The sequence below is a fragment of the Zophobas morio genome, unplaced genomic scaffold (genome assembly GCF_036711695.1).
Source record: "Zophobas morio isolate AGI-343-1 ecotype UQ-CSIRO unplaced genomic scaffold, CSIRO_AGI_Zmor_V1 ptg000038l, whole genome shotgun sequence".
NCBI classification, from domain to species: domain Eukaryota; kingdom Metazoa; phylum Arthropoda; class Insecta; order Coleoptera; family Tenebrionidae; genus Zophobas; species Zophobas morio.
Window position 1 is genome coordinate 2,599,739 of NW_026972143.1, and position 21,463 is coordinate 2,621,201.

Here is a 21,463-nt window from a genome sequence, read left to right on the forward strand (position 1 = left end):
CAAAATACGAAAGAAAAGCGATGAAAAAGAGCCATCAGAAAAGAGGCCAAAAAAAAGGCAAAAATTATGGAAAAAAAGGGCAAGGAGAACATGATCAACAAAATGGCGACAAAAAAGACAACTAAACAAGGTCACTGAAAAAAAACGCGAAAGACACCAAAAAAAGAGTAAAAAAGTGACAGAATAAATCGCCAGAAAAAAAGTAAAAAAAACGACGGAAAAAAAGTCAAAAACTACAGAAAAAAATAAAAAAAGTAGCAAGAGAACAAAAAAAACGAAAAGAAACGCTAAAAATGTAGAAAAAAGGCGCTAAAAACGGAAAAATAGCGAGAAAGTGGCACTAGAAAACCGTCAAAAATTATGAAAAAAGGTAACAAGAACACGAAAAACGGGTGACTAAAAGACCACTAAAGAAGCTAAAAACGCCAAAGCAAACCTTCCAAAATATCCGAAAAACAGGGGATGAAAAAGGGGAAAAGGCGAAAAAAACAACAGATGAAAACAGAAGATGAAGAAAGCGCCAAAAAATTACAAAAACAGCAAAAAATGCGGATTATAAATGTGGGAAAAAGGCTATAAAAACCCGGAAGAAAAATGTTATTAAAAAAGGGGAACAAAAAGCGATAGAAAAGGTTCCACAAAAAGCCAAAAAACGTCAAAAATTATTATGAAAAAGGGAGAAAAAAAGACAAACATGTTTCAAAAGACGAAAAAACTTAAAAGCAACAAAAAAGGCGAAAAAACGGCAGAAAAAGGACGAAAAATATCCAAAAAAAAAAGTAGAAAAAAAAATTAAAAAAGACGCCAAAAATGCGAAGGAAAAAAGAGCAAAATTTTCCTGTTCTTTACCTTCACAGACTGTGAAGTGAACTTACCTTAGTATTAAAACTCTTGTTCTTCTACACTTTTAAAACAACTTACACACTTACCTTTAACTTCTCCACACATTTTTCCACCCCCCCCACCCCAATAAAGCACACCTCTTCCGTAGTTTTTTTAATGAAAATTGCAAAATAATTTACATTTCCCTTAATCTAAAATTCTACATTGTACATACATTATAATACAATCATAACTCACGTGTAATGAAAATAACAGTACACAACATTAACAAAAGTCCTTAAGTAATGACCAAACTAAGAAGACATCATAATCCAAACGACAAAATAACAACTCATCTCAACAACCCTCAACAAAACAAACCCTCTGTCAATTCTCCTTAATGTTCCCCATAAGTTTACTCTGCGCCGCACTCAGACTCTGCATGTACTTCTCGAACTGCAAGAGCGGCCCCTGATTCAACCAGCTATGCCTCAACATGGCGTGCTGCAGGGCCCCATAACCCGCCGCGTTAAAATTCAAACTCGCGGTGAGCTGCGCCATACTCTGGATATTGTAAGTCTCGAGGAGCTGGTTCGGAGTCAAGCCCTTGGGGGCGGAAACCGCCCCGTTCGTGCTGTTTTTGCTCTTAGCGACGCTCTTCGACGTGGAGGGGGTGAGTCGCTTGGAGTCCTGGCCTTTGGTGTCCCCGTTCTTGCTCTGGTTGACCGACACGGTGTAGTTTAAACCCAGACTGGAGGAGTGGAGACTGGCGCTGTTCTGGGGGCGGTTTTGCCCGTACTCGTGTTTAGTCGAGGGTGGTTTGAGCGTCCGCTGGGTCGCCAGTTTCGGGATACTTATTTTATTCAACCCTTCTTCCTTCTGCTTCTCCTGTTCGATTTTAGTCTTCTTCTGTAGTTGTGACGCTATTTCCAAAATTTTTCTCTTGTTGTTGTTGTTATTGGGGGTTGGTTCGTTCGTGCTAGTGAGGTCCAAAGGGGTTGATTTTGCCCCTTTCGTCGGACTTGCACTTCCTTCCACCTTTTTCACGATTGACTCTTCAAAAATCTTCTGGAACGTCTGTATGTTCCGGTTTTTGTCTTTGATTACACCTTTCGTAGGGTTTTGTAGTGTCTTTTCTTGTTTCTTTTCGTTGGTGCTTTCCTTATCGGGGAGCTTCAAAATTTCGATGTAGTTCTTCACGGGGGGGATCGAAGGGGGAGTGCGGGCCCCCCCTTCCCCTCCTTCGTTCAATGTTATTGACAGCGACGCCGGAATGTTGATCTTGCAGTTGTCAATTAACGACTGAAGATCAGTTTTTGTCGTCGTCTGTTCGACAATCTTCGACATGTTGTTGGCGTTTTGGTTGACGTTGGTGACCATCTGTCGCACCGTGGGGTTCTGAATAGTCTTCGGCTGGATTATTATCTTCATTGGCTTCTTCTCGATTTTCGGTTTCTTGTCGTTTTTCATCGGGCTCGAGTTTTTGCGCTTCTGTGACGACGACGACGACGACGACGAGGGGAGCGGTGGGGGCACTGATGGTCTCTCTTTCTTGTCTTTCTCGAGGGCGCTCTTCGCCGTCAGTTCGATGTTCTTGAGGAAGTTCGACTTCTCGATTTCCTCCTTTTCTTTGTCTTTGTCGTCCTTGGGGTCTTCAGTCTTGGGTTTGGGGTCTTCGTTACTACTACTAGGAACTACTTTAGAATCACTCTTATTGTTACTTTGTACTTTGTTCTTCTTCACTGTGTGGTTGATGATGTTCAACCCGATCGGTTGTCCTTCTTTATTCGACACTTTCTGGATTTTCGTGATGATCTCGACGTTGTCCTCGCGGTTTAGCGTGATGTTCGTGTACACCGAACCTTTAATGTCACTCTGTATTTTATTTTTAATCTCTTCGGTTATTTCCGGTTTTAATATCACATCACTCTTTTCCGCCTTCGCACTGTCTTCTTTCTTCTCCACTTTCGCGCTATCCTCCTTCTTCTCTTCTTTCTTCTCCTGTTTGACAGGCTTTTTCTCGTGACTAGCGTCCTTCCTCTTCACCTTGGTGCTCTGCTTCGGATGGACGACCTCCGGGGAGACCCTCCCGTCGAAGTAGTCGAACCTTTCAGCGACCTTGTTGATATCGGTTATCCGGAAGAAGAACTTCATGGGTTCGTTCTAAACATCATGGGTTAGAACCGCCGAAACCCGGCTAACCAAACACGACTTACCCTTTTCCACGAGTATATGTATCCGATGTCGATGAGGGTGTAGTGGTCGGGAAGGGGAACCCTTTTGTACAGTATGTCGATCTGGAACAGAATTAATGCATGACACGTGCTGCTAATATATGTTTGTGGAGAATGTCGATACTCCGATTTGGGATAGTGGCGGATTTTTTGATGACGTCACAATGCATCTGATATTGATTTTGTGCGGTGTGACGGATTTATTAAGAATTGAAGATTCAAAGGATGTTCGATGAAAAATGCTCGGTGTGGATTTCCGAGCGGATGATCGGCTGATTATATTCAATGACAGTATAATTTATGAGCGGCGATTAAAATCTTGTTACCAGTTCGGAGCCCATCCCACTTGTTCCGACGACGTGATCTCTATTCATAATTATTTGTTTTTAATGAGAAGTGATAACTCTATTTCGGAGAAGTGGACACTAAAAAGTGTCAATCATATTAGTGCTTCTATAGATAAGGTAATTGGAGGCGTTTTTGCCCGTAAAGCATGTTAGAATTTAGTTAATTAAATCGGATTAAGCGGTATTATTATTTTTAATTAATTTAATTCGGGCATAATTTTCAAGTTCTAGGAAGCGATTCAGAATATGTACATGATAAATATGATTGGTAAGCATAGGCTTTTCACGTACTCGTTTGGATAATTAATTTAATTAATTAAAACATCAAATTACTTTTATGTTGTCGCGGTGTTAACCGAATTACCGCCGGATTTTTTTAAGTACGTGACAGTCTCCTTAATTGAGTTACTTTTTATTTTTTCTTTCAACAAGGACTGACATCTCGTTTTTACGTGGTCCGGCTATTGGATTTTCATAAAAAAACATTAATTTTTCAGTTAGAATATAAAAATATTAAGTTGGTGTCATTTCCGGGATTACCGGAACTGAGAACTGAAGCATACAAATACGTCCAGAGAATAAACGGCTATTTTCAAAAATAAAAATTACAAGAGTTGTATCAAATAAAAAAGACACCGTGTATATATCCGAAAAAAGTTGATGATAGTGATCAAGGACATGAAGTGATGTCAGTGGTTCGAAGTCGCCGTTACCGCTCTGTACAATGATTTCATTTTTCTGATCAGGACCGTAGTAGGGGAAACGTCTGTCCGATAATCTCCGAAACTACTGGATCGTTTGTTGTCAAATTTTGTATATATGTTAGAAATATCATGTAGATAGTAAAACGCCAATCAAAATTTGTTTGAACATGCCCACCTACAATGGAATGACGTCATCTCCAAAAAACGTTTTAAGATTTCTGGAAGCACGGTAAATCTGTTAATCAAAATTCTCAGGAATTGATGATGTCATCTTACAATTTTCACGAAATATTTAAATGTTATTTAAATTTTAAAAAGTAACATAGTCCTGAACTTGTGGTTTATGAATCCATCTTGAGTGTTTACCCTAGACACCGACTTTTCTATTGCTCGATTTGTCAACTTTCGATTTCTCAATTTTTCGATTTTTCAAAGTTTAGGTTTTTCGATTTTTAAATTTTCGGTTTTTCGAAGTTGATGTCTCGATTCTTCAAATTCTCGACTTCTCAATTTCTCTGTTTCAGTTTTGGGGTTTTTGAATTTTTAGATTCTTCAGTTTTTCTTCGATTCCTCGAATTTTTCGATATTTAATTCCTCACTTTTTCGACCTTTCGATTTTTCGATCTGAATTTTTACTTTTTCGATTTTTCAGTTTATAGATTTTCAAAATTTAGACTTTTCTTTTCAATTGTTGAATTTTTCGATTTTCGTATGTTTCAATTTCTCGGTTTTTCATTTTTCGATTTTTCAGTGCTATTTTTCAAATTTTCGAATTTTTAAATTTTAGATTTTTCGGTTTTTTGATGTTTCGATTTCTTCGTGTTTTTATACATATTTCGACTTCTCGGTTGTAGCTTTTTCGGTTTTTCGATCTTTCGATTTTTAAGTTTTGATTTTTCAGTTTTTTGATTTCTCAATTTTTCGATTTCTGGATTTATCGAGATTACAAAATTACAATTGTTCCATTTTTCGATTTATCGATTTTAGGCGATTTCGTTTACCCAGTTTTTAGATTTCTCGACTTTTCGATTTCTCGACCTTCTGACGTTTTGTTTCTCGATTTTTCAGTTTTTTAAATTTCGATGTTTCGATTTCTCCATTTTTGGATTTTCCAATTTTTCATTTCATTTTCGGGATTTTTCAATTTTTCGATTTATGGATTCTTTTATTTTCAATTTTTCAATTTTTAACTTTTCGATTTTGGGCTATTTCGTTTTCGCAATTTTTAAATTTTTCGATTTAAATTTTTAATTTCTCCATCTTTTGATGTTTCTTCTCTTGATGTTTCAGTTTTTCGAATTTCGATGTTTCGCTTTTTCCATTTTTCGATTTTCCAGTTTTTCGATTCTTCAATTTTCCGATTTTTCAATTTTTCAATTTATAGATTTTTTTATTTTCAATTTTTAAATTTTTAACTTTGTAACTTTTAGATTTTTCGATTTTGGGCTTTTCGATTTCTCAATTTTTAGATTTTTCGTCTCTTCGATTTCTAGCCCTTTTGATCTTTCGTTTCTCGATGCTTCAGTTCTTCGATATTTCGATTTTTCAATTTTTCGATTTCGTAGGTTTTCATCATTTCAATTTTGGATTCTTTTAATTTCTCGATTTTTCAATTTTTTAGTTCCTCAATATTTCCATATTTCAAATTTTAAAATTTTTGATTTTTCAATTTTACAGTTTTTTGATTCGATTTCTTGGCACCTCGATTTTTAATTTGTTCGACTTTTCGATTTTTAGATGTCTCTTTTTTTCAACAGTTCAATGCTAGGAGTTTTCGATTTTCTGGATTTTCGAGTTTTTCGATTCTGCAATTTTTCAATTTTTAACTTGTCGGTTTTTCGATTTTAGGCTATTTCGTTTATCCAATTTTTAGATTTTTCCCTTTTTCGATTTTCCAATTTTTCGTCATTTCATTTTCGGAATTTTTCAATTTCTCGATTGCTCAATTTACCGATTTTTCAATTTTTCGATTTATCGATTTTCTTATTTTCAATTTTTCAATTTTTGATTTTGTAACTTTTAGATTTTTCGATTTTAGGCTACTTCGATGTCTCAATTTTTGATTTTTCGACTTTTCAATTTCTCGCCCTTTTGATCTTTCGTTTCTCGAAGTTTCAGTTTTTCGATTGTTCAATTTTCCGATTTCTCAATTTTTCAGTTCTTCGATGTTTCAAAATATTTCAATTTTTCTATTTCGTAAATTTTCGTCATTTCAATTTTGGATTTTTTTAATTTCTCGACTTTTCAATTTTCCAATTCTTCGATATTTCTATTTTTCAAATTTTTAAAATTTTGATTTTTCAATTTTACAGTCTTTTGATTTTGATTTCTTGATATCTCGATTTTTAAATTTGTTCGACCTTTCGATTTTTAGATGTCTCTTTTTTTCAACAGTTCAATTCTGGGAGTTTTTCAATTTTCTGGATTTTCTAGTTTTTCGATTCTGCAACTTGCCGATTTTTCAATTTTTATGTTGATTTTTCAACAGACTATTTCGTTACCCAATTTTTTGACTTTTCGACTTTTCGATTTCTCGATCTTTTGATGTTTCATTTCTCGATGTTTTTAGATTTTCAAATTTCGATGTTCCGCTTTTTCAATTTTTCGTCATTTCATTTTCGGAATTTTTCAATTTTTCGAGTTTCCAGTTTTTCGATTGCTCAATTTGCCGATTTTTCAATTTTTCGATTTATCGATTTTTTTTTATTTTCAATTTTTCAATTTTTGATTTTGTAACTTCTAGATTTTTCGATTTTAGGCTACTTCGATGTCTCAATTTTTAGATTTTTCGACTTTTCGATTTCTCGATCTTTTGATGTTCCATTTCTCGATATTTTAGGTTTTCGAATTTCGATGTTCCGCTTTTTCAATTTTTCGTCATTTCATTTTCGGAATTTTTCAATTTTCCGATTTTCCAGTTTTTAGATTGCTCAATTTGCCGATTTTTCAATTTTTCGATTTATCGTTTTTGTTTTTTATTTTCAATTTTTCAATTTTTGATTTTGTAACTTTTAGATTTTTCGATTTTAGGCTACTTCGATGTCTCAATTTTTAGATTTTTCGACTTTTCGATTTCTCGATGTTTTAGGTTTTCGAATTTCGATGTTCCGCTTTTTCAATTTTTCGTCATTTCATTTTCGGAATTTTTCAATTTTTCGAGTTTCCAGTTTTTCGATTGCTCAATTTGCCGATTTTTCAATTTTTCGATTTATAGTTTTTTTTTATTTTCAATTTTTCAATTTTTGATTTTGTAACTTTTAGATTTTTCGATTTTAGGCTACTTCGATGTCTCAATTTTTAGATTTTTCGACTTTTCGATTTCTCGATCTTTTGATGTTTCATTTCTCGATGTTTTAGGTTTTCGAATTTCGATGTTCCGCTTTTTCAATTTTTCGTCATTTCATTTTCGGAATTTTTCAATTTTTCGGTTTTCCAGTTTTTCGATTGCTCAATTTGCCGATTTTTCAATTTTTCGGTTTATCGATTTTTATTTTATTTTCAATTTTTCAATTTTTGATTTTGTAACTTCTAGATTTTTCGATTTTAGGCTACTTCGATGTCTCAATTTTTAGATTTTTCGACTTTTCGATTTCTCGATCTTTTGATGTTTCATTTCTCGATGTTTTAGGTTTTCGAATTTCGATGTTCCGCTTTTTCAATTTTTCGTCATTTCATTTTCGGAATTTTTCAATTTTTCGGTTTTCCAGTTTTTCGATTGCTCAATTTGCCGATTTTTCAATTTTTCGATTTATCGATTTTTTTTTTTATTTTCAATTTTTCAATTTTTGATTTTGTAACTTTTAAAATTTTCGATTTTAGGCTACTTCGATGTCTCAATTTTTAGATTGTTCGACTTTTCGATTTCTCAATTTTTCATTTCTTCGATATTTGTTCGATGTTTCGATTTTTCAATTCTTCGGTTTCGTAAGTTTTCCTCATTTAAATTTTGGATTTTTTTAATTTCTCGACTTTTCTATTTTTCGAATTTTTAAAATTTTGATTTTTCAATTTTACAGTTTTCTGATTCAGTTTCTGGGCATCTCGAATTTTAAATTGGTTCGATTTTTTAATTTTTAGAGGTCTTTTTCCAACATTTCAATTCTGGGAGGTTTTCAATTTCTGAATTTTTTACTTTTTCTATATCTTAATTTTTCGATTTTTTGATGTTTCGATTGCTTGATCTTTCAATTTTTCGACTTTTCGGAGTTCGGTTTTTAAAATATTTGATTTTTCGATTTTTAAATTTTTCAATTCTTCGATTTTTAAAATTTTAAAATCTCATAGAAGTGATTAAGAAAAAATCTTTGCGAATTCCTCTAGGTTTTGTTGAATTAATAAATCTCTAAACTTATACTACTTAAAAAAAATAATGTGAGCGCAGCACTAAAAATTTCTGATTAATAATGCTTTAGCTTTCCAGACATCGACAAATAATTTTGAATAACACCTAAATGTGCTCGCTGCACTCGCATAAAACATTTTCAGGAGTTACCTTTTTTAGACAAAATAAAATCTCTTTAATAACACCTAATGTGTTCGCTGCGCTCGCATTCATTCTTATATTCTTTTTTCAAATAAAGCTGTCTTATAAGAACGTTTACGAATGACGTTTACGTCCCTGAGAATAAAATAAATCATTTATTTAAAAAACTTGAGTTGATAATGCAATGATCAAAGACAAACTTTCAAAGATCCATAGCTGCCTTTAATTGCTGTATTTTTAATTGCTCTCTCGATATTTTTAACTCACGTAGCGTAAATTTTACCTTATTTATTTAATAAAATTAATGAATCTTGTAACTGAACAATCATTTTTTGATATTTATCACTTATCAGTGTGATTTAATCACCGACATGCCACACAACTTAATCACAAATTATGTTTGGGCTCGTCGAATTTCAGACAAAGCGCAGCTTTTCGAATTCAAAACTGTCCACCTTTTTTACGTGAGCACCACGTCCGTTGCATACTTAATTGCTGCCCGCCGGCGAACACGTGTAAGTGACGCTTTACTCTGCCTCCTCTGACCCACAACAAAAAACCCCGATAACCCCAACTCACATGAAAGAGATTCGTGTCCACGTTATACTTATTCCTGACGAACTTCTTCAGCACCTCTATCCTGCACATGGCCGGGCACTCCAGATACCTCTTCATCGGGTTATCCTGGACCTCCTCGCCGCCGGCGCCCTTCTGCGTCGTCGCCAGCGAGGGGATAGCACCTGGGGCCGAGTCGTCGCTGCAACCAAGCAAAACCAGTAAGAATACACAATACCGACAAAAGCCGACAAAAGCGAGACGGAAGAACCATAATAATATTCTTCCTCTGCAACAGCTGTTTCGAGTTTCACGGTTGGCGAGCGGCGAGACCTTCCGAAGGCCCGGAACGCCGAAACGGGGTAACGACGATAACGTCCACGACGTCACGACGTCGGTGACGTCACAGCGCCTTGCAGTCGATCACCGAAAACGTAATGCGCATAATTGGCCACCTGTTGGGACGATGCGATCTGTACGATCTTATCACAGAGGAACGTTACGTGTTATCTACGGTGAGGCGAGGTCGAGGTTGCGCAAACGCCGAGCGGAAGAGCGAGACGGAGGAGAGGACGTGGGGAACGTCGGGAACAACAAGTTGCCGGATAATTAACTGGGCATTTAATTAACCGTTTAAGGGTGAGAAGCGAGATGGAAGTGTTTTTTCGGCGGGGGAAAAAAAGAGACGGTTTTATTGTCGGATCGAAAACGTGAGTTCGGATTTAGTTCGGCGTGTTGTTGGCGTAATCGGATTTTTCGTGTGATTTTTAATTTCTTCAAGGTTTTCGCTTTTTACTGTTGGAGGTAATTATGCAAATTGTGGTTGGTTGTATTTACATAGCAGTTATTTCTACGAATTTTGAGGCTGCTTCTGTTTAATTTGTGGTTGTTTTGAAATTAATTATACGCACAATTAATTTGGAAAATTGAACAACTCACTCAAACAAGAGCTTAAGATGCATTATTTGTGGGTTAAATAGTTTTAATCTTATAATGGATGCTGAAAGCTAGGCGCCCTACAATAAAATCAATTGAGAACACGGGATAGAATATGCACATTCTGTTCATTGAGCTAAGGGAGCGAATACACGGAACAAGAACTGAAACATCAACATAATTCATTAGACTGGTTCTTCGTCGACTTTTTTTTTTTAATCAAAATTCAAAATCTTCTTTCTACTCTATTGCTCATTCGATTACTCACGATACCTTACGATCACATAAAAGTTTTATTAGGAACAATTCAATATACAATGAATATTAATGGAACATCTCTGAAGATCTAAAAGCAGTCGGAATCTTAATGAGGCTACTGCTGCTTTTATACCTTTAGGATAATTGCGCTGCAGCTGAACTTTATATTACGCGCAACTGTCATTTATGTCAAGCTAAAGTCTGATTCTCCAAATTAATCCAGGCTATGACACTATGTACTTTTTTATCAACATTTCATCAATCAACAAATCATTTCAGGCCAAGCGATTTTCTAGTTTCTAATTTCATATGATTAAGAAAAAAAGTTGTCTAGTAACTCTTGATATTTTATGTTAAAAAAATTATATTGCAAGACCAACGCGTTCTCTGTTCAATTGACTCGATTACGGTGAAATAAGTGTCAAATAAAGGGTCTTTATTTTAAAAACAAATTTGAAGACCTACTAGACGATTTTTTTTGTTATATGAATAGTATAGGTAAAATTTTGGTGTACGTAATGTTAAAAATAGCACCCCATTAATAAACCACAGGAACAGAAACATATTATTCTCAACATTTTATATAGGATTTACTAACAAAATATTGAGATAACGCATCAAATTGTCGATGGAAGTATATACACGATATTCTTAAAATATAGATTTAAAATTTCGCAGCCATCTATCCGGTTTCGAAGATTACTTGTCTGTTGCCAATCGTCGCCTGAGAACTTGTTTGATCCACAAACTGGAGTGCAGTCAGGCCAATGTCGACTCTAATAAGCGGTCAGAATTATTATGTTTTAGATGCATTGTGTTCTATTTTCTATTAATTTTTAGATATTTTGAGTCACAATTTTGGTGGTTTTTTATATCGATTTTCGACTCCTCGATCTCTCGATCTTTTGATTTTTCGATATTCGGTTTGTCGATTTTTTACTTTTCGGCTTTTCGGTGTTATGGTTTTTGAATTATCCGATTTTTCAATTTTCCAATTTTTTAAATTTTCGAGTTTCGATTTCTCGATTTTTTTAAAATTTCAAATTTTTATTTTTTTGATTTTTTGATGTTTGGAAGCCTCCATTTTTCAATTTTACGATATTTTAATTTTTCAATGTTTCAAATTTTAGATTTTGATTTTTCGATTTTTCAGTTCTTCAATATTTTTTAATTTTTCAAATTTTGACGTTTCTGTATTTTCAGTTTTCCGATTTCTCAATTAATCTATTTTTTTATTTTCCCATTTCTCGACTTCTCAAAGTTCGATTTTTCAGTTCTTCAACTTTTAGATTTTTCAATGTTTTGATTTTTGAAGTTTTTGATTTTTCGACTTTGCTTTTTTGACTTTCCGATTTCCCAATTTTTCAATTTTTGAATTTCCCAATTTTTGGATATTTCGTTCTATTTTGTGATTTTTCAGTTTTTCGATTCTGCAATTTTACTTCTTTTTTTCAATTTTTCGATACTTGAATTTTGGGATTTATTAGTATTTCGACTTTTCGATTTTTTTCAGTTCTGGGTTTTTCGATTTCTAGACTTTTTACTTTTTGGATTTTCAATTTTTCGTTTAAAAGCTTTTAGATTTCTCAATTTTTCAACCTTTCGGTATTTCAACTTCTCAATTTTTAAAATTTTAGCTTTTTTCATTTCTTGAGTTTTCAGTTCTTCTATATTTCAATTTTTCAATTTTCGGAATTTTTTAATTTTTGATTTTCCCATTTATTTTTTGATGTTTCGATTTTCCAATTTTTCGATGTTTTGAATTATAAATAGGCCAAAATCGAAAAGTTAAAAATGGAAAAATTGATAAATCGAGAGATTGAACAATCAAAACTTTGAAACATCCGAATCTCTACAAATCGGGATCTCAAAAAATTGAAAAATCGAAAATTTTAAAATTCGGAAAATTGAAAAATTAAAATATAGAAAAACTAAAAACTAGAATTTTAAAAATTCAAGAATTAAAATATCGAAAAGTTGAAAAATTAAGAAATCGAAATATAAAACAATCGAAAAATTGAAAAATTTAAAGATTAAAAAACGAAAAACTGAAAATCCAAAAATTAAAATATCGCAAAATCCAGAAGTCGAAAAATCGAAAAGTCGTAGAACCGAAATATTAAAAATCCCAAAGCTGAAATCGAAAAATCAAAAGGCAAAGTTGAAAAATCGAAACGTTGTGATGTCAAGAAATGGAAAAATTAAACATCGCTTAAATGAGAAATCGGAAAACTGAAAAATTAGCAACGTCAAAAATTGAAAAATAGAAATACTCAAGAACTGAACAATAAAAAAATCGAGAAATCGGAATATCTAAACCCCAGTATATAAAAAAATTGAAAAATTGTAAAATTGTATAACTGAAAAATCGAAACATCCAAAAATTGGAAAATCGAAAAATTGAAACCCAAAAGTAAAAATCGAAACATCGAAAAATTCAAAAACTGAGACACCGAGAAATCGAAATCAGAGGATCGAGAAATTGATTAGACGAAAGCCGAGAAGAAAAGTTAAAAATTGAAAAACACAAAATTTACAAATTGAAAAATAAAAGCATCGAAAAATTGAAAAAGTGGGAAAAATTGAAAATCCAAAAAGTAAAAAAATCGAGAAATCAAAAAATCCAGGAGTCCAAAGATCGAAAGTCGCAAAATTGAAATATTTGAAAAATCCCACAACTAAAAGAAATATCCAAAAAATTGAGAAATTAGAAACTTGGAACATTGAGAAATCAAATAAAAGCAAAGTCGAAAAATCCTAAGTTTAAAAAATCGAAATTAAATTGAAAAATCAAAAACCTGAAACATCGAAAAATTGAAGAATTGAAAAAATCGAAAGTTTGGGAAGTCGGAAAATGGGAAAATAAAAAAAGATTACTTCTGAACTCGGAAAACTGAAAATTTAGAAACGTCAAAATTTGAAAAATTGAAAAATCGAAATGCATATTTAAAAATCGTAAATTTGAAGGGGACAAAAATTGAGTAATCGTATCATTGAAAAATCGGAAAATTGAGATCTCGAAAAATAAAAAAATCGAGAAATCGAAAATTTGAAGAATGAAGAATTGAAAAAGCCCAAAATTGAAAGAAATATCGAAAAATTGAAAAATTTAAAGTTTAAAAAACGAAAAACTGAAAATCCAAAAATTAAGAAAGCGAAAAATCGAAAAATCCAGAAGTCGAAAAATCGAAAAGTCGAAGAATCGAAATACATGTGTGTTAAAAAATCCTAAAACTGAAAGAAATATCCAAAAATTGTGAAATAAAAAAACTGGACATTTAAGAAATCGAAAACCCAAAAAAGCAAAGTCGAAAAATCGAAAAATCAAACAATTGAAGAACTGAAAATCCGAAACTTTGTGATGTCAAGAAATGGGAAAATCAAAAATAGATTAATTGAGAAATCGGAAAACTGAAAATTTAGCAAAGTCAAAAATTGAAAAATTGAAAAATAGACATACTGAAGAACTGAAAAATCAAAAAATCGAGAAATCCAAAAGTCTAAAATTTAAAACATTGAACAATTAAAATATTGTAGAATTGAAAGATCGAGAAATCCAAACATCAAAAAATCACAAAATAAAAATTCGAAAATCTAAAATTTAAAAATCCCAGTAGGTATATATAAAAAAAATGAAAAATTGTAAAATCGTATAAATGAAAAATCGAAACATCGAAAAACTGGAAAATAGAAAAACTGAAAGGCCCAAATGTAAAAAATCGAAAAGCCGAGAAATCCAAAAATCGAAACATCGAAAAATTCAAAAACTGAGACATGGAGAAATCGAAAAATCAAACGATCAAGAAATTGATTAAACGAAAGCCGCGAAGAAAAATTAAAAATTGAAAAATTGATCAATCGAGAAATTGAACAATCAAAACATCGAAACATCTGAAATTCGATAAATCCAGAAATCAAAAAATTGAAAAAGAAAAATTGGAAAATCAAAAATTTTAAAAATCGGAAAATTGACAAATTGAAATGAAGAAGAACTGAAAACTCGAGAAATCGAAAAAACTTGGAAAGTTAAAAATTGGAAAATTAAAACACCGAAAAGTTGAAAAATCTAAAGTTTAATGGAAAATTGAAAATCCAAAAAGTAAAAATCGAGAAATCAAAAAATCCAGGAGTCTAAAAATAGAAAAGTCGAAAAATCGAAATATTTGAAAAATCTCAAAACTGACAGAAATATTCAAAAAATTGAGAAATTAAAAAATTGGAAAATTGCGAAATCGAAAAATTAAAAAAGCAAAGTTGAAAAATCGCAAGCTTAAAAAATCGAAATTAAATTGAAAAATCAAAAACCTGAAAAATCGAAAAATTGAAGAATTGAAAAAATTGAAACTTTGGAAAGTCGGAAAATGACAAAATAAAAAAAAGTACTTCAGAAATCGGATAACTGAGAATTTAGAAACGTCAAAATTTGAAAAATTGAAAAATCAAAATATGTATTTAAAAATCGTAAAATTGAAGACGGCAGAAATTGAGAAATCGTATTATTGCAACTTCGGAAAACTGAGAAATCGAAAAACAAAAAAATTGAGAAATCGAAAATTTGAAGAGTGGACAAATTGAAAAAGCCCAAAATTGAAAGAAATATCGAAATATTGAAAAATCCAAAGTTTAGAAGACGAAAAACTGAAGAACCAAAAATTAAGAAATCGAAAAATCCAGAAGTCGAAGAATCGAAATATTGAAAAATCCCAAAACTGAAAGAAATATCCAAAAATTGAGAAACAAAGAGAAGAAAAGTTAAAAATTGAAAAATTGATAAATCGAAACATCGGAACTCGAAAAATCCAGAATTCAAAAAATTGAAAAATCGAAAATTAAAAAATTCGGAAAATTGAAAAACTGAATAAAGAACTGAAAACTCGAGAAATCGAAAAACTTGGAATGTTTTAAATTGGAAAATTAAAACAATGAAAAATTGAAAATCCAAAAAGTAAAAAATCGATAAAATCCAAAAATCGAAAAGTCGAAAAATCGAGATATTTGAAAAATCTCAAAACTGAAAGAAATATCCAAAAAATTGAAAAAATAAAAAAATTGAGAAGTCGGAAAATTGGAAAATAAAAAAGATTATTTCAGAAATCGGAAAACTGAAAATTTAAAAACGTCAAAATTTGAAAAATTGAAAAATCGAAATATTTAAAAATCGTAAAATTGAAGAAGACAAAAATTGAGAAATCGTATTTTTGAAACATCGGAAAATTGAGAAATCAAAGATTTGAAGAATGAACAAATTGAAAAAATCTCGAAAAATTGAAAAATCTAAAATTTAGAAAACGAAAAACTGAAGATCCAAAACTTAAGAAATCGAAAAATCCAGAAGTCGAAACATCAAAAAGTCGAAGAATCGAAATATTGAAAAATCCCAAAACTGAAAGAAATATTCAAAAATTGAGAAATAAAGAAAAGAAAAGTTAAAAATTGAAAAATTGATGAATCGAAACATCGGAATTCGATAAATCCAGAATTCAAACAACTAAAAAATCGAATATGTATTTAAAAATTCGGAAAATTGAAAAACTGAAATAAAGAACAGAAAATTCGAGAAATCAAAAAATTTGGAACGTTAAACATTGGAAAATTAAATCATCGAAAAGTTGAAAAACTGAGAAATCGAAATATAAAACAGTCGACAAATTGAAAATCCAAAAAGTAAAAAATCGATAAAATCCAAAAAACGAAAAGTTGAAAAATCGAAATATTTGAAAAATCTCAAAACTGAAAGAAATATCCAAAAAAATTCAGATATTAAAAAATCGTAAAATTGAAGAGGACAAAAATTGAGAAGTGCTGGATGGCTCAGATGATTCGCGAGCTAACAATGCAAAGGTTGCGAGTTCATTTTTTTCTTACACTACGACTATTATAATTTATATTTTTTACGACCCGATCGTAAGCTATGGAAGTATTGTAAGAATGAAAAATTTCTGTCTGTCTGTTTTCGATCGGCGATTTTTATTAGAAAGCTAACTCAAAACTACTAGACTGATTGTTGTGCCATTTTATATGTACATATTTTAGAAATATCGTGTAGATGGTAAAACGCTTGATCCAGCGAGACCAAACTTGATCAAACCTGATCTAGCGAAACCTGACCCGACTTCCACTGTCAGTTACATTTCGTATTACATATTACACTTACATTACATAACATTATCTGCAACCTGACTTAACTTGATCTAATTTAATTTCGTATACCCGTATTTGGAAAACAATAAAAAAAAAGTGAAAAAATTGTTATTAGCCAACTCTAAACACGGAACTTTTCGCATTCATAACCCCGAAACCCCGACTCATTAACCCATAAACCCGTAATAACAAACCAAAAACCCAATAAATCCCTCCGTTTAATCGCGACTTCGCAAACATTACCCACATTATCTCCTAAAACCCGTCACATCTAACCCAAGGCTGCATGAATCAGCTCGCCGCAATTTTGGCAGTTCTTTTCGTCGATTATTTATAGACCATTTCTGATTGCAGCATCGCCGCTCCACGCCGCTTTCGGCCTCAATGCATGCATTCTGCCGTTTTTGTTCGAACACAACAAAATCCAAAACCGTAAACAGAATCCTTCCGATCGCATTCACTCCAAATAAATTTCCACCTCGCCGTCGATATTTCATACAATCGCGGCGCGATTTGTTAAATTGCAGGAACAGAATTTTTCATGAATCCTTATGTAATATTTATTATCGTTTCAGATGAGAGCTGCATGCAAATAGAAGTTCCAATGAATTCTGCATTCGGTTCAATTCTGTCGAAATTGAAATACACAATGAACACTTGCATTCGTAGCGTGCAACAATAAAACTCATACCTGTGCGATATACAATAAACGGTTTTATTTATTTAACAAAGCGATTGATTACCTCATAACGCAGCAGAAATATACGTAGGCGGGAGTGAACGCTCGCTATATGACGTTTTGTGACGTATTTACCTCACAAACGCGCTAGCAATAACTAATTTTTAGCAATTTTGGTAACTCAAGGGGAAGTAAGATATTTTAATTGAGTCAAGGAGTTTCGACGAGATGGAAGGTCTTAAATTCGGAGAGTTTAACTCGCGGAGAAACTTTATTAACTTTTCTAAAGAAACCGTCGATTCTGATCGATTTCACCTCGTATTTTAATACAAAACGGATAATAAGTCGCAGTGTTTGTTTCTTCTGTGCTCGCAAAACATGATCATTCCACGCTTCGTGTCGGGAATTCCGGCACGAATCTCGCAATTCATAAACTTCTCCACATTTACACCAACAAATCAAACAACTACTGGTAAGCATTCCGGGAAATTTAGAAGAGATGAAGCTGGAAATTTAAGCTGACAACTCGCAAAAGTTGTTATATGCTAAAGCAATTTGAAACTTTCCTAATTAAGCTCCTGAATTAAACAGATTGAAAGTTTTACAGTTTTTACTTAACACGAGATGGGAAAAATATCGTGGGCTTGAACCGGATTGTACGTGTACAGCTTGGGGAAAGCTTTGTTGGTTTTGTTCTGGGAATGATGATTCGTTAATTAAACGCTACGATTTTTTGTTGTTTACGCAATTGTTGACAAAAAAAACGAGAGCTTCCAATTTGGGAAGAACAAATTTTAAGAAAAATGTTAAAAGAATAAAAGACGAATATACAATCACAGTACAGAAAATCGATCAGGTCATAAAATAAACTGTTTATGTTCAAAAATAACAGCAAAAAACATTGGTGAAAAGTTGTGTCGACAGAACTTCCCTCGCACCTAAAATACAATGAAACATATCCAACATTTTCGAGTTAAATTTTTACTTTAGGTACACAATTTTGTGATGAAATCATCAACATTTTGCAAGGACATGTAAATCAATGTGGATTAGACTAAAAATTACAGTATTCCCAAAATTTCTGGGAAAATAGAGTGAGTCATTCCTGATTTAAGCAATAGAATAAATTGACTCATTCATTAATTTTTTTGAGCCACCTAAAGCAAATCTAAAAAATATGAATGCAATGACAAATTACAAGTAAAAACTCATCATATTTTGCACATTTTTAGTAGAATTTATTCGGCAAAATTTTGAGATGACGTTATCAATTTTTTAGTAGCATAATCATGAACTTGTGGTTTATAAATACATTATTGAGATTTTTCGGCTTTTCGGTTTTTCGATTTTTCAACTTTTGATGCTTCAATTTTTCAGTATTTTAATTTTTGACATTTTCAATTTTTCCATTCTTCAAATTTTCGATTTCTCCATTTTTTTATTTTTCGATTTCTCAATTGTCCGATGTTTCGATGATACGATTTCGCAATATTTCAACTTTTCGATATTTTAATTTTCCAATTTTTAAAATTCTACATTTTTCGATTTCTCGAGTTTTCAGTTTTTCTATGCATATTTCAGTTTTTCAATTTTCGGAATTCATTAAATTTCTGATATTTCATTTTTTTTTTAATTTTTCGATTTTCCAGTTTTTCGATGTTTCGATTTTTCAATTATACGATTGTTCAATTTCTCGATTTCTAAATTTTAGATTTTCCAATTTTTATTTTTTTGATTTTTTCATGTTTGGACTATTTATTATTGCTAAAAATAAAAGTAAAAATAACTACTAAAATTGTGACTGAAAATATGTAAAAATTAATAGAAAATAGAACACATTGCTGCTAAAACATGAAAATAACTATACTTTCCCAAAAAAAATCTACTGCATGATTATTGTTCCACTAGTATTGCTAATTTAGGACGTTAGTATCAAACGCAATGAAAGAATTAATTCTTAGTTAAACAAAAAATAGTTGCATGTCAAAATCGAGTGAAGCATGTGAGATGTGTGTAATCAAAAGCATCTAAATAATAACTATTTCCCGCAGAATTTTTGGAGGCTTATAGAGTCGACATTGGCTTGCGCGCGCTCCGGTCTGTGGATCATACAAGTTCTCGGGCGACGATGTATCTAACGAGGCAGTTGAAATACCTGATATGTCACAGCCCAAAAAGTATTTCTCAAAAAACTTTCAAACGTTGATGTCTTTTAATAGAACAAAACAGAGTAAGCAAAGACAAAATACAATCTTGTAGAAACTTATTTCTCGCTAAGTAAATCTTAACAATAAAAAGTTCAACTTTTTGTAAATTTTGAAAAAAATTGTGAATATTTGACATTTCTAACTGCCTCTCAAACTAGTTTTTCTCCTATGTATTCTATAGATTTTTACTTCCGTACTTAAAGAATCTTATGGCTTCCGAATGTTTTATTTTCGAAAAAGATTAAAATTAGGGGTGTTGGTGTGTAATGTGAAAGAATCTTCAGGGTTCCCAATGTTTTAGTTATAAAATAATTTGAAAAAATCTCGGAAATTTCTCATATTTTGTTTAAGTATGAAACAATCTTTGACACCAGTCATGTTCTTTAATATGATATTAAAGATCTCTTGTATTTTGCTAATTTTTTTTTTTTTTAGAATATGAAAAGAAAAATCGTCGGGGCCTTGGTATTGTTTTCTGAAATTAATTGAAAGCACTAGAGTGCCTAAGCCTTTTTTGCTATTGAAATTGAAAAAACTATGGCTGACGTCACAGTTTTGATATTACGAGCGAACAAATGTCAAGTAAATAAAAAAAACAAATCAGATGTAGTCTTTCCATATTTTTTACACGAGTGTCTAAAATGAATATTTAAAATTTCCAAATTATACAGGTACGTCAGATAACAGGGTTGGCTTTATACCAGGTATCTGGAAGCAGTTAAAAATGTTTGACGTATCAAAAGTTGTGAAAGTTTTCAAAACCCTACGTATAAAATGTTTGCAGTTAATTTTAGGTCCCCTTTTTACGAATTTCAAAGTGTTGAGTGCCGCAGTGTTTTTTTTTTTTTTAATTAAACTCTTGGGTACCCATGGTGTATTATTTTTGGAGCCAATGTTTTTTTTTTTGGTAAATTATTTAAAACAAATTTTCTATTTTTGGAAAGTTCTGACCTGACTTGTTTTTGAGTTAATTTTGGGACCCCCTTTTTTCTTTTTGAAAAATTTTAAACAATCTTGAGGTTCTAGGTATTCCTGTTTGGAAAGAATTTGAAAGTGCTTTGGAGCCTCTAGTGTCTTTTCTTATAATAATAATTTAATTAAATTTCTTAGAGGATACGTCATTTGCTAAAATCAGTTTTATCTAATCAAATACTAGCCCCGCCCACCCACCCTCTCTTTACTTATAGGGTAAGTGATTTGCCAAAATCGATCCTACTTTAACAGTTGCTAACCCCGCCCTCTCTTTTCTTAGAACGTATCAAATTTGCCAAAATCAGTTTTTTCTTAGCAGGTACTGATTACTATCAAAATTTGGAAACATTATGAGCTTACTTATAATGCACAAAGCAGGAATTTTGAACATCTTCTCTAGTGTTTAGTTGGTTATGCTTTAATGGATTTTTCTTTTGTTGGTTTCGTTTTTGTTTATAATTTATAAATGTCTTATTAAATGTTTTTTTGTTTATTTATTAATCAAAAATAACAGCTTGTTTTATTAATAATAATGCACAACGATTAATGACTGGTTATTATGGTTACTGACCTAAAAAAAAAGTGGATTTCAGTCACCATTAAGAAATCAGAAACTAAGCCAGAGGTATTTATTTTTATAAAATTACGGTTTTTTTTATCTACAGTTTTATTCAAAAAATATTTGTCAGTTGTCATTTACTAATGTCATAACTTGTAAAATGTGCTTTATTTAGATAACCTTAATTTACTGACAGTAGTGTCGTATCTGTCGTATATTAATAATATCAGAGGCATCGTTTGACAAAAGAGATTTCTGAAAAGTGCTAATATTTGTCAAAATGAGAGTAAAGCTTGAATGACATATGATTTGTCATAAATGAAAATATTTTTTGAATAAAATAGTGCATCATAAAGAATTGTTTTATTATTTTTTTGGGATTCCCCACACACCCGGTATATCCATGAAGGCAAGTATCAGATTGATTCTTGAGAAAATTTCGTTCCTTGTATGATAGTTTTTGTCACATTTCATTCCTAAATTTTTATGTATGGTCGAATGTTATTCCACCATACACCAACGGGAAAAATATTCTCTCAGCACTAATAACAAGCTTCAGTTCAAGT

General features: G+C 31.8%; 1 protein-coding gene across 2 annotated transcripts in view; it reads right to left on the reverse strand.

The window, feature by feature from the left end:
- Positions 1-1,010: 1,010 nt before the first annotated feature.
- Positions 1,011-21,463, reverse strand: part of LOC135139884 (polycomb group protein Psc-like) — an 80,760-nt gene continuing 60,307 nt past the window's right edge. For both annotated transcript variants that reach the window (XM_064070234.1, XM_064070236.1), the window contains 3 exons: positions 9,170-9,347; positions 3,039-3,119; positions 1,011-2,985 (listed from right to left, as the gene is read on the reverse strand). In XM_064070234.1, the coding sequence (XP_063926304.1) occupies positions 1,210-2,985; positions 3,039-3,119; positions 9,170-9,347 (2,035 nt within the window). In that variant the 3' untranslated portion in view covers positions 1,011-1,209. The remainder of the gene's footprint in view (positions 2,986-3,038; positions 3,120-9,169; positions 9,348-21,463) is intronic.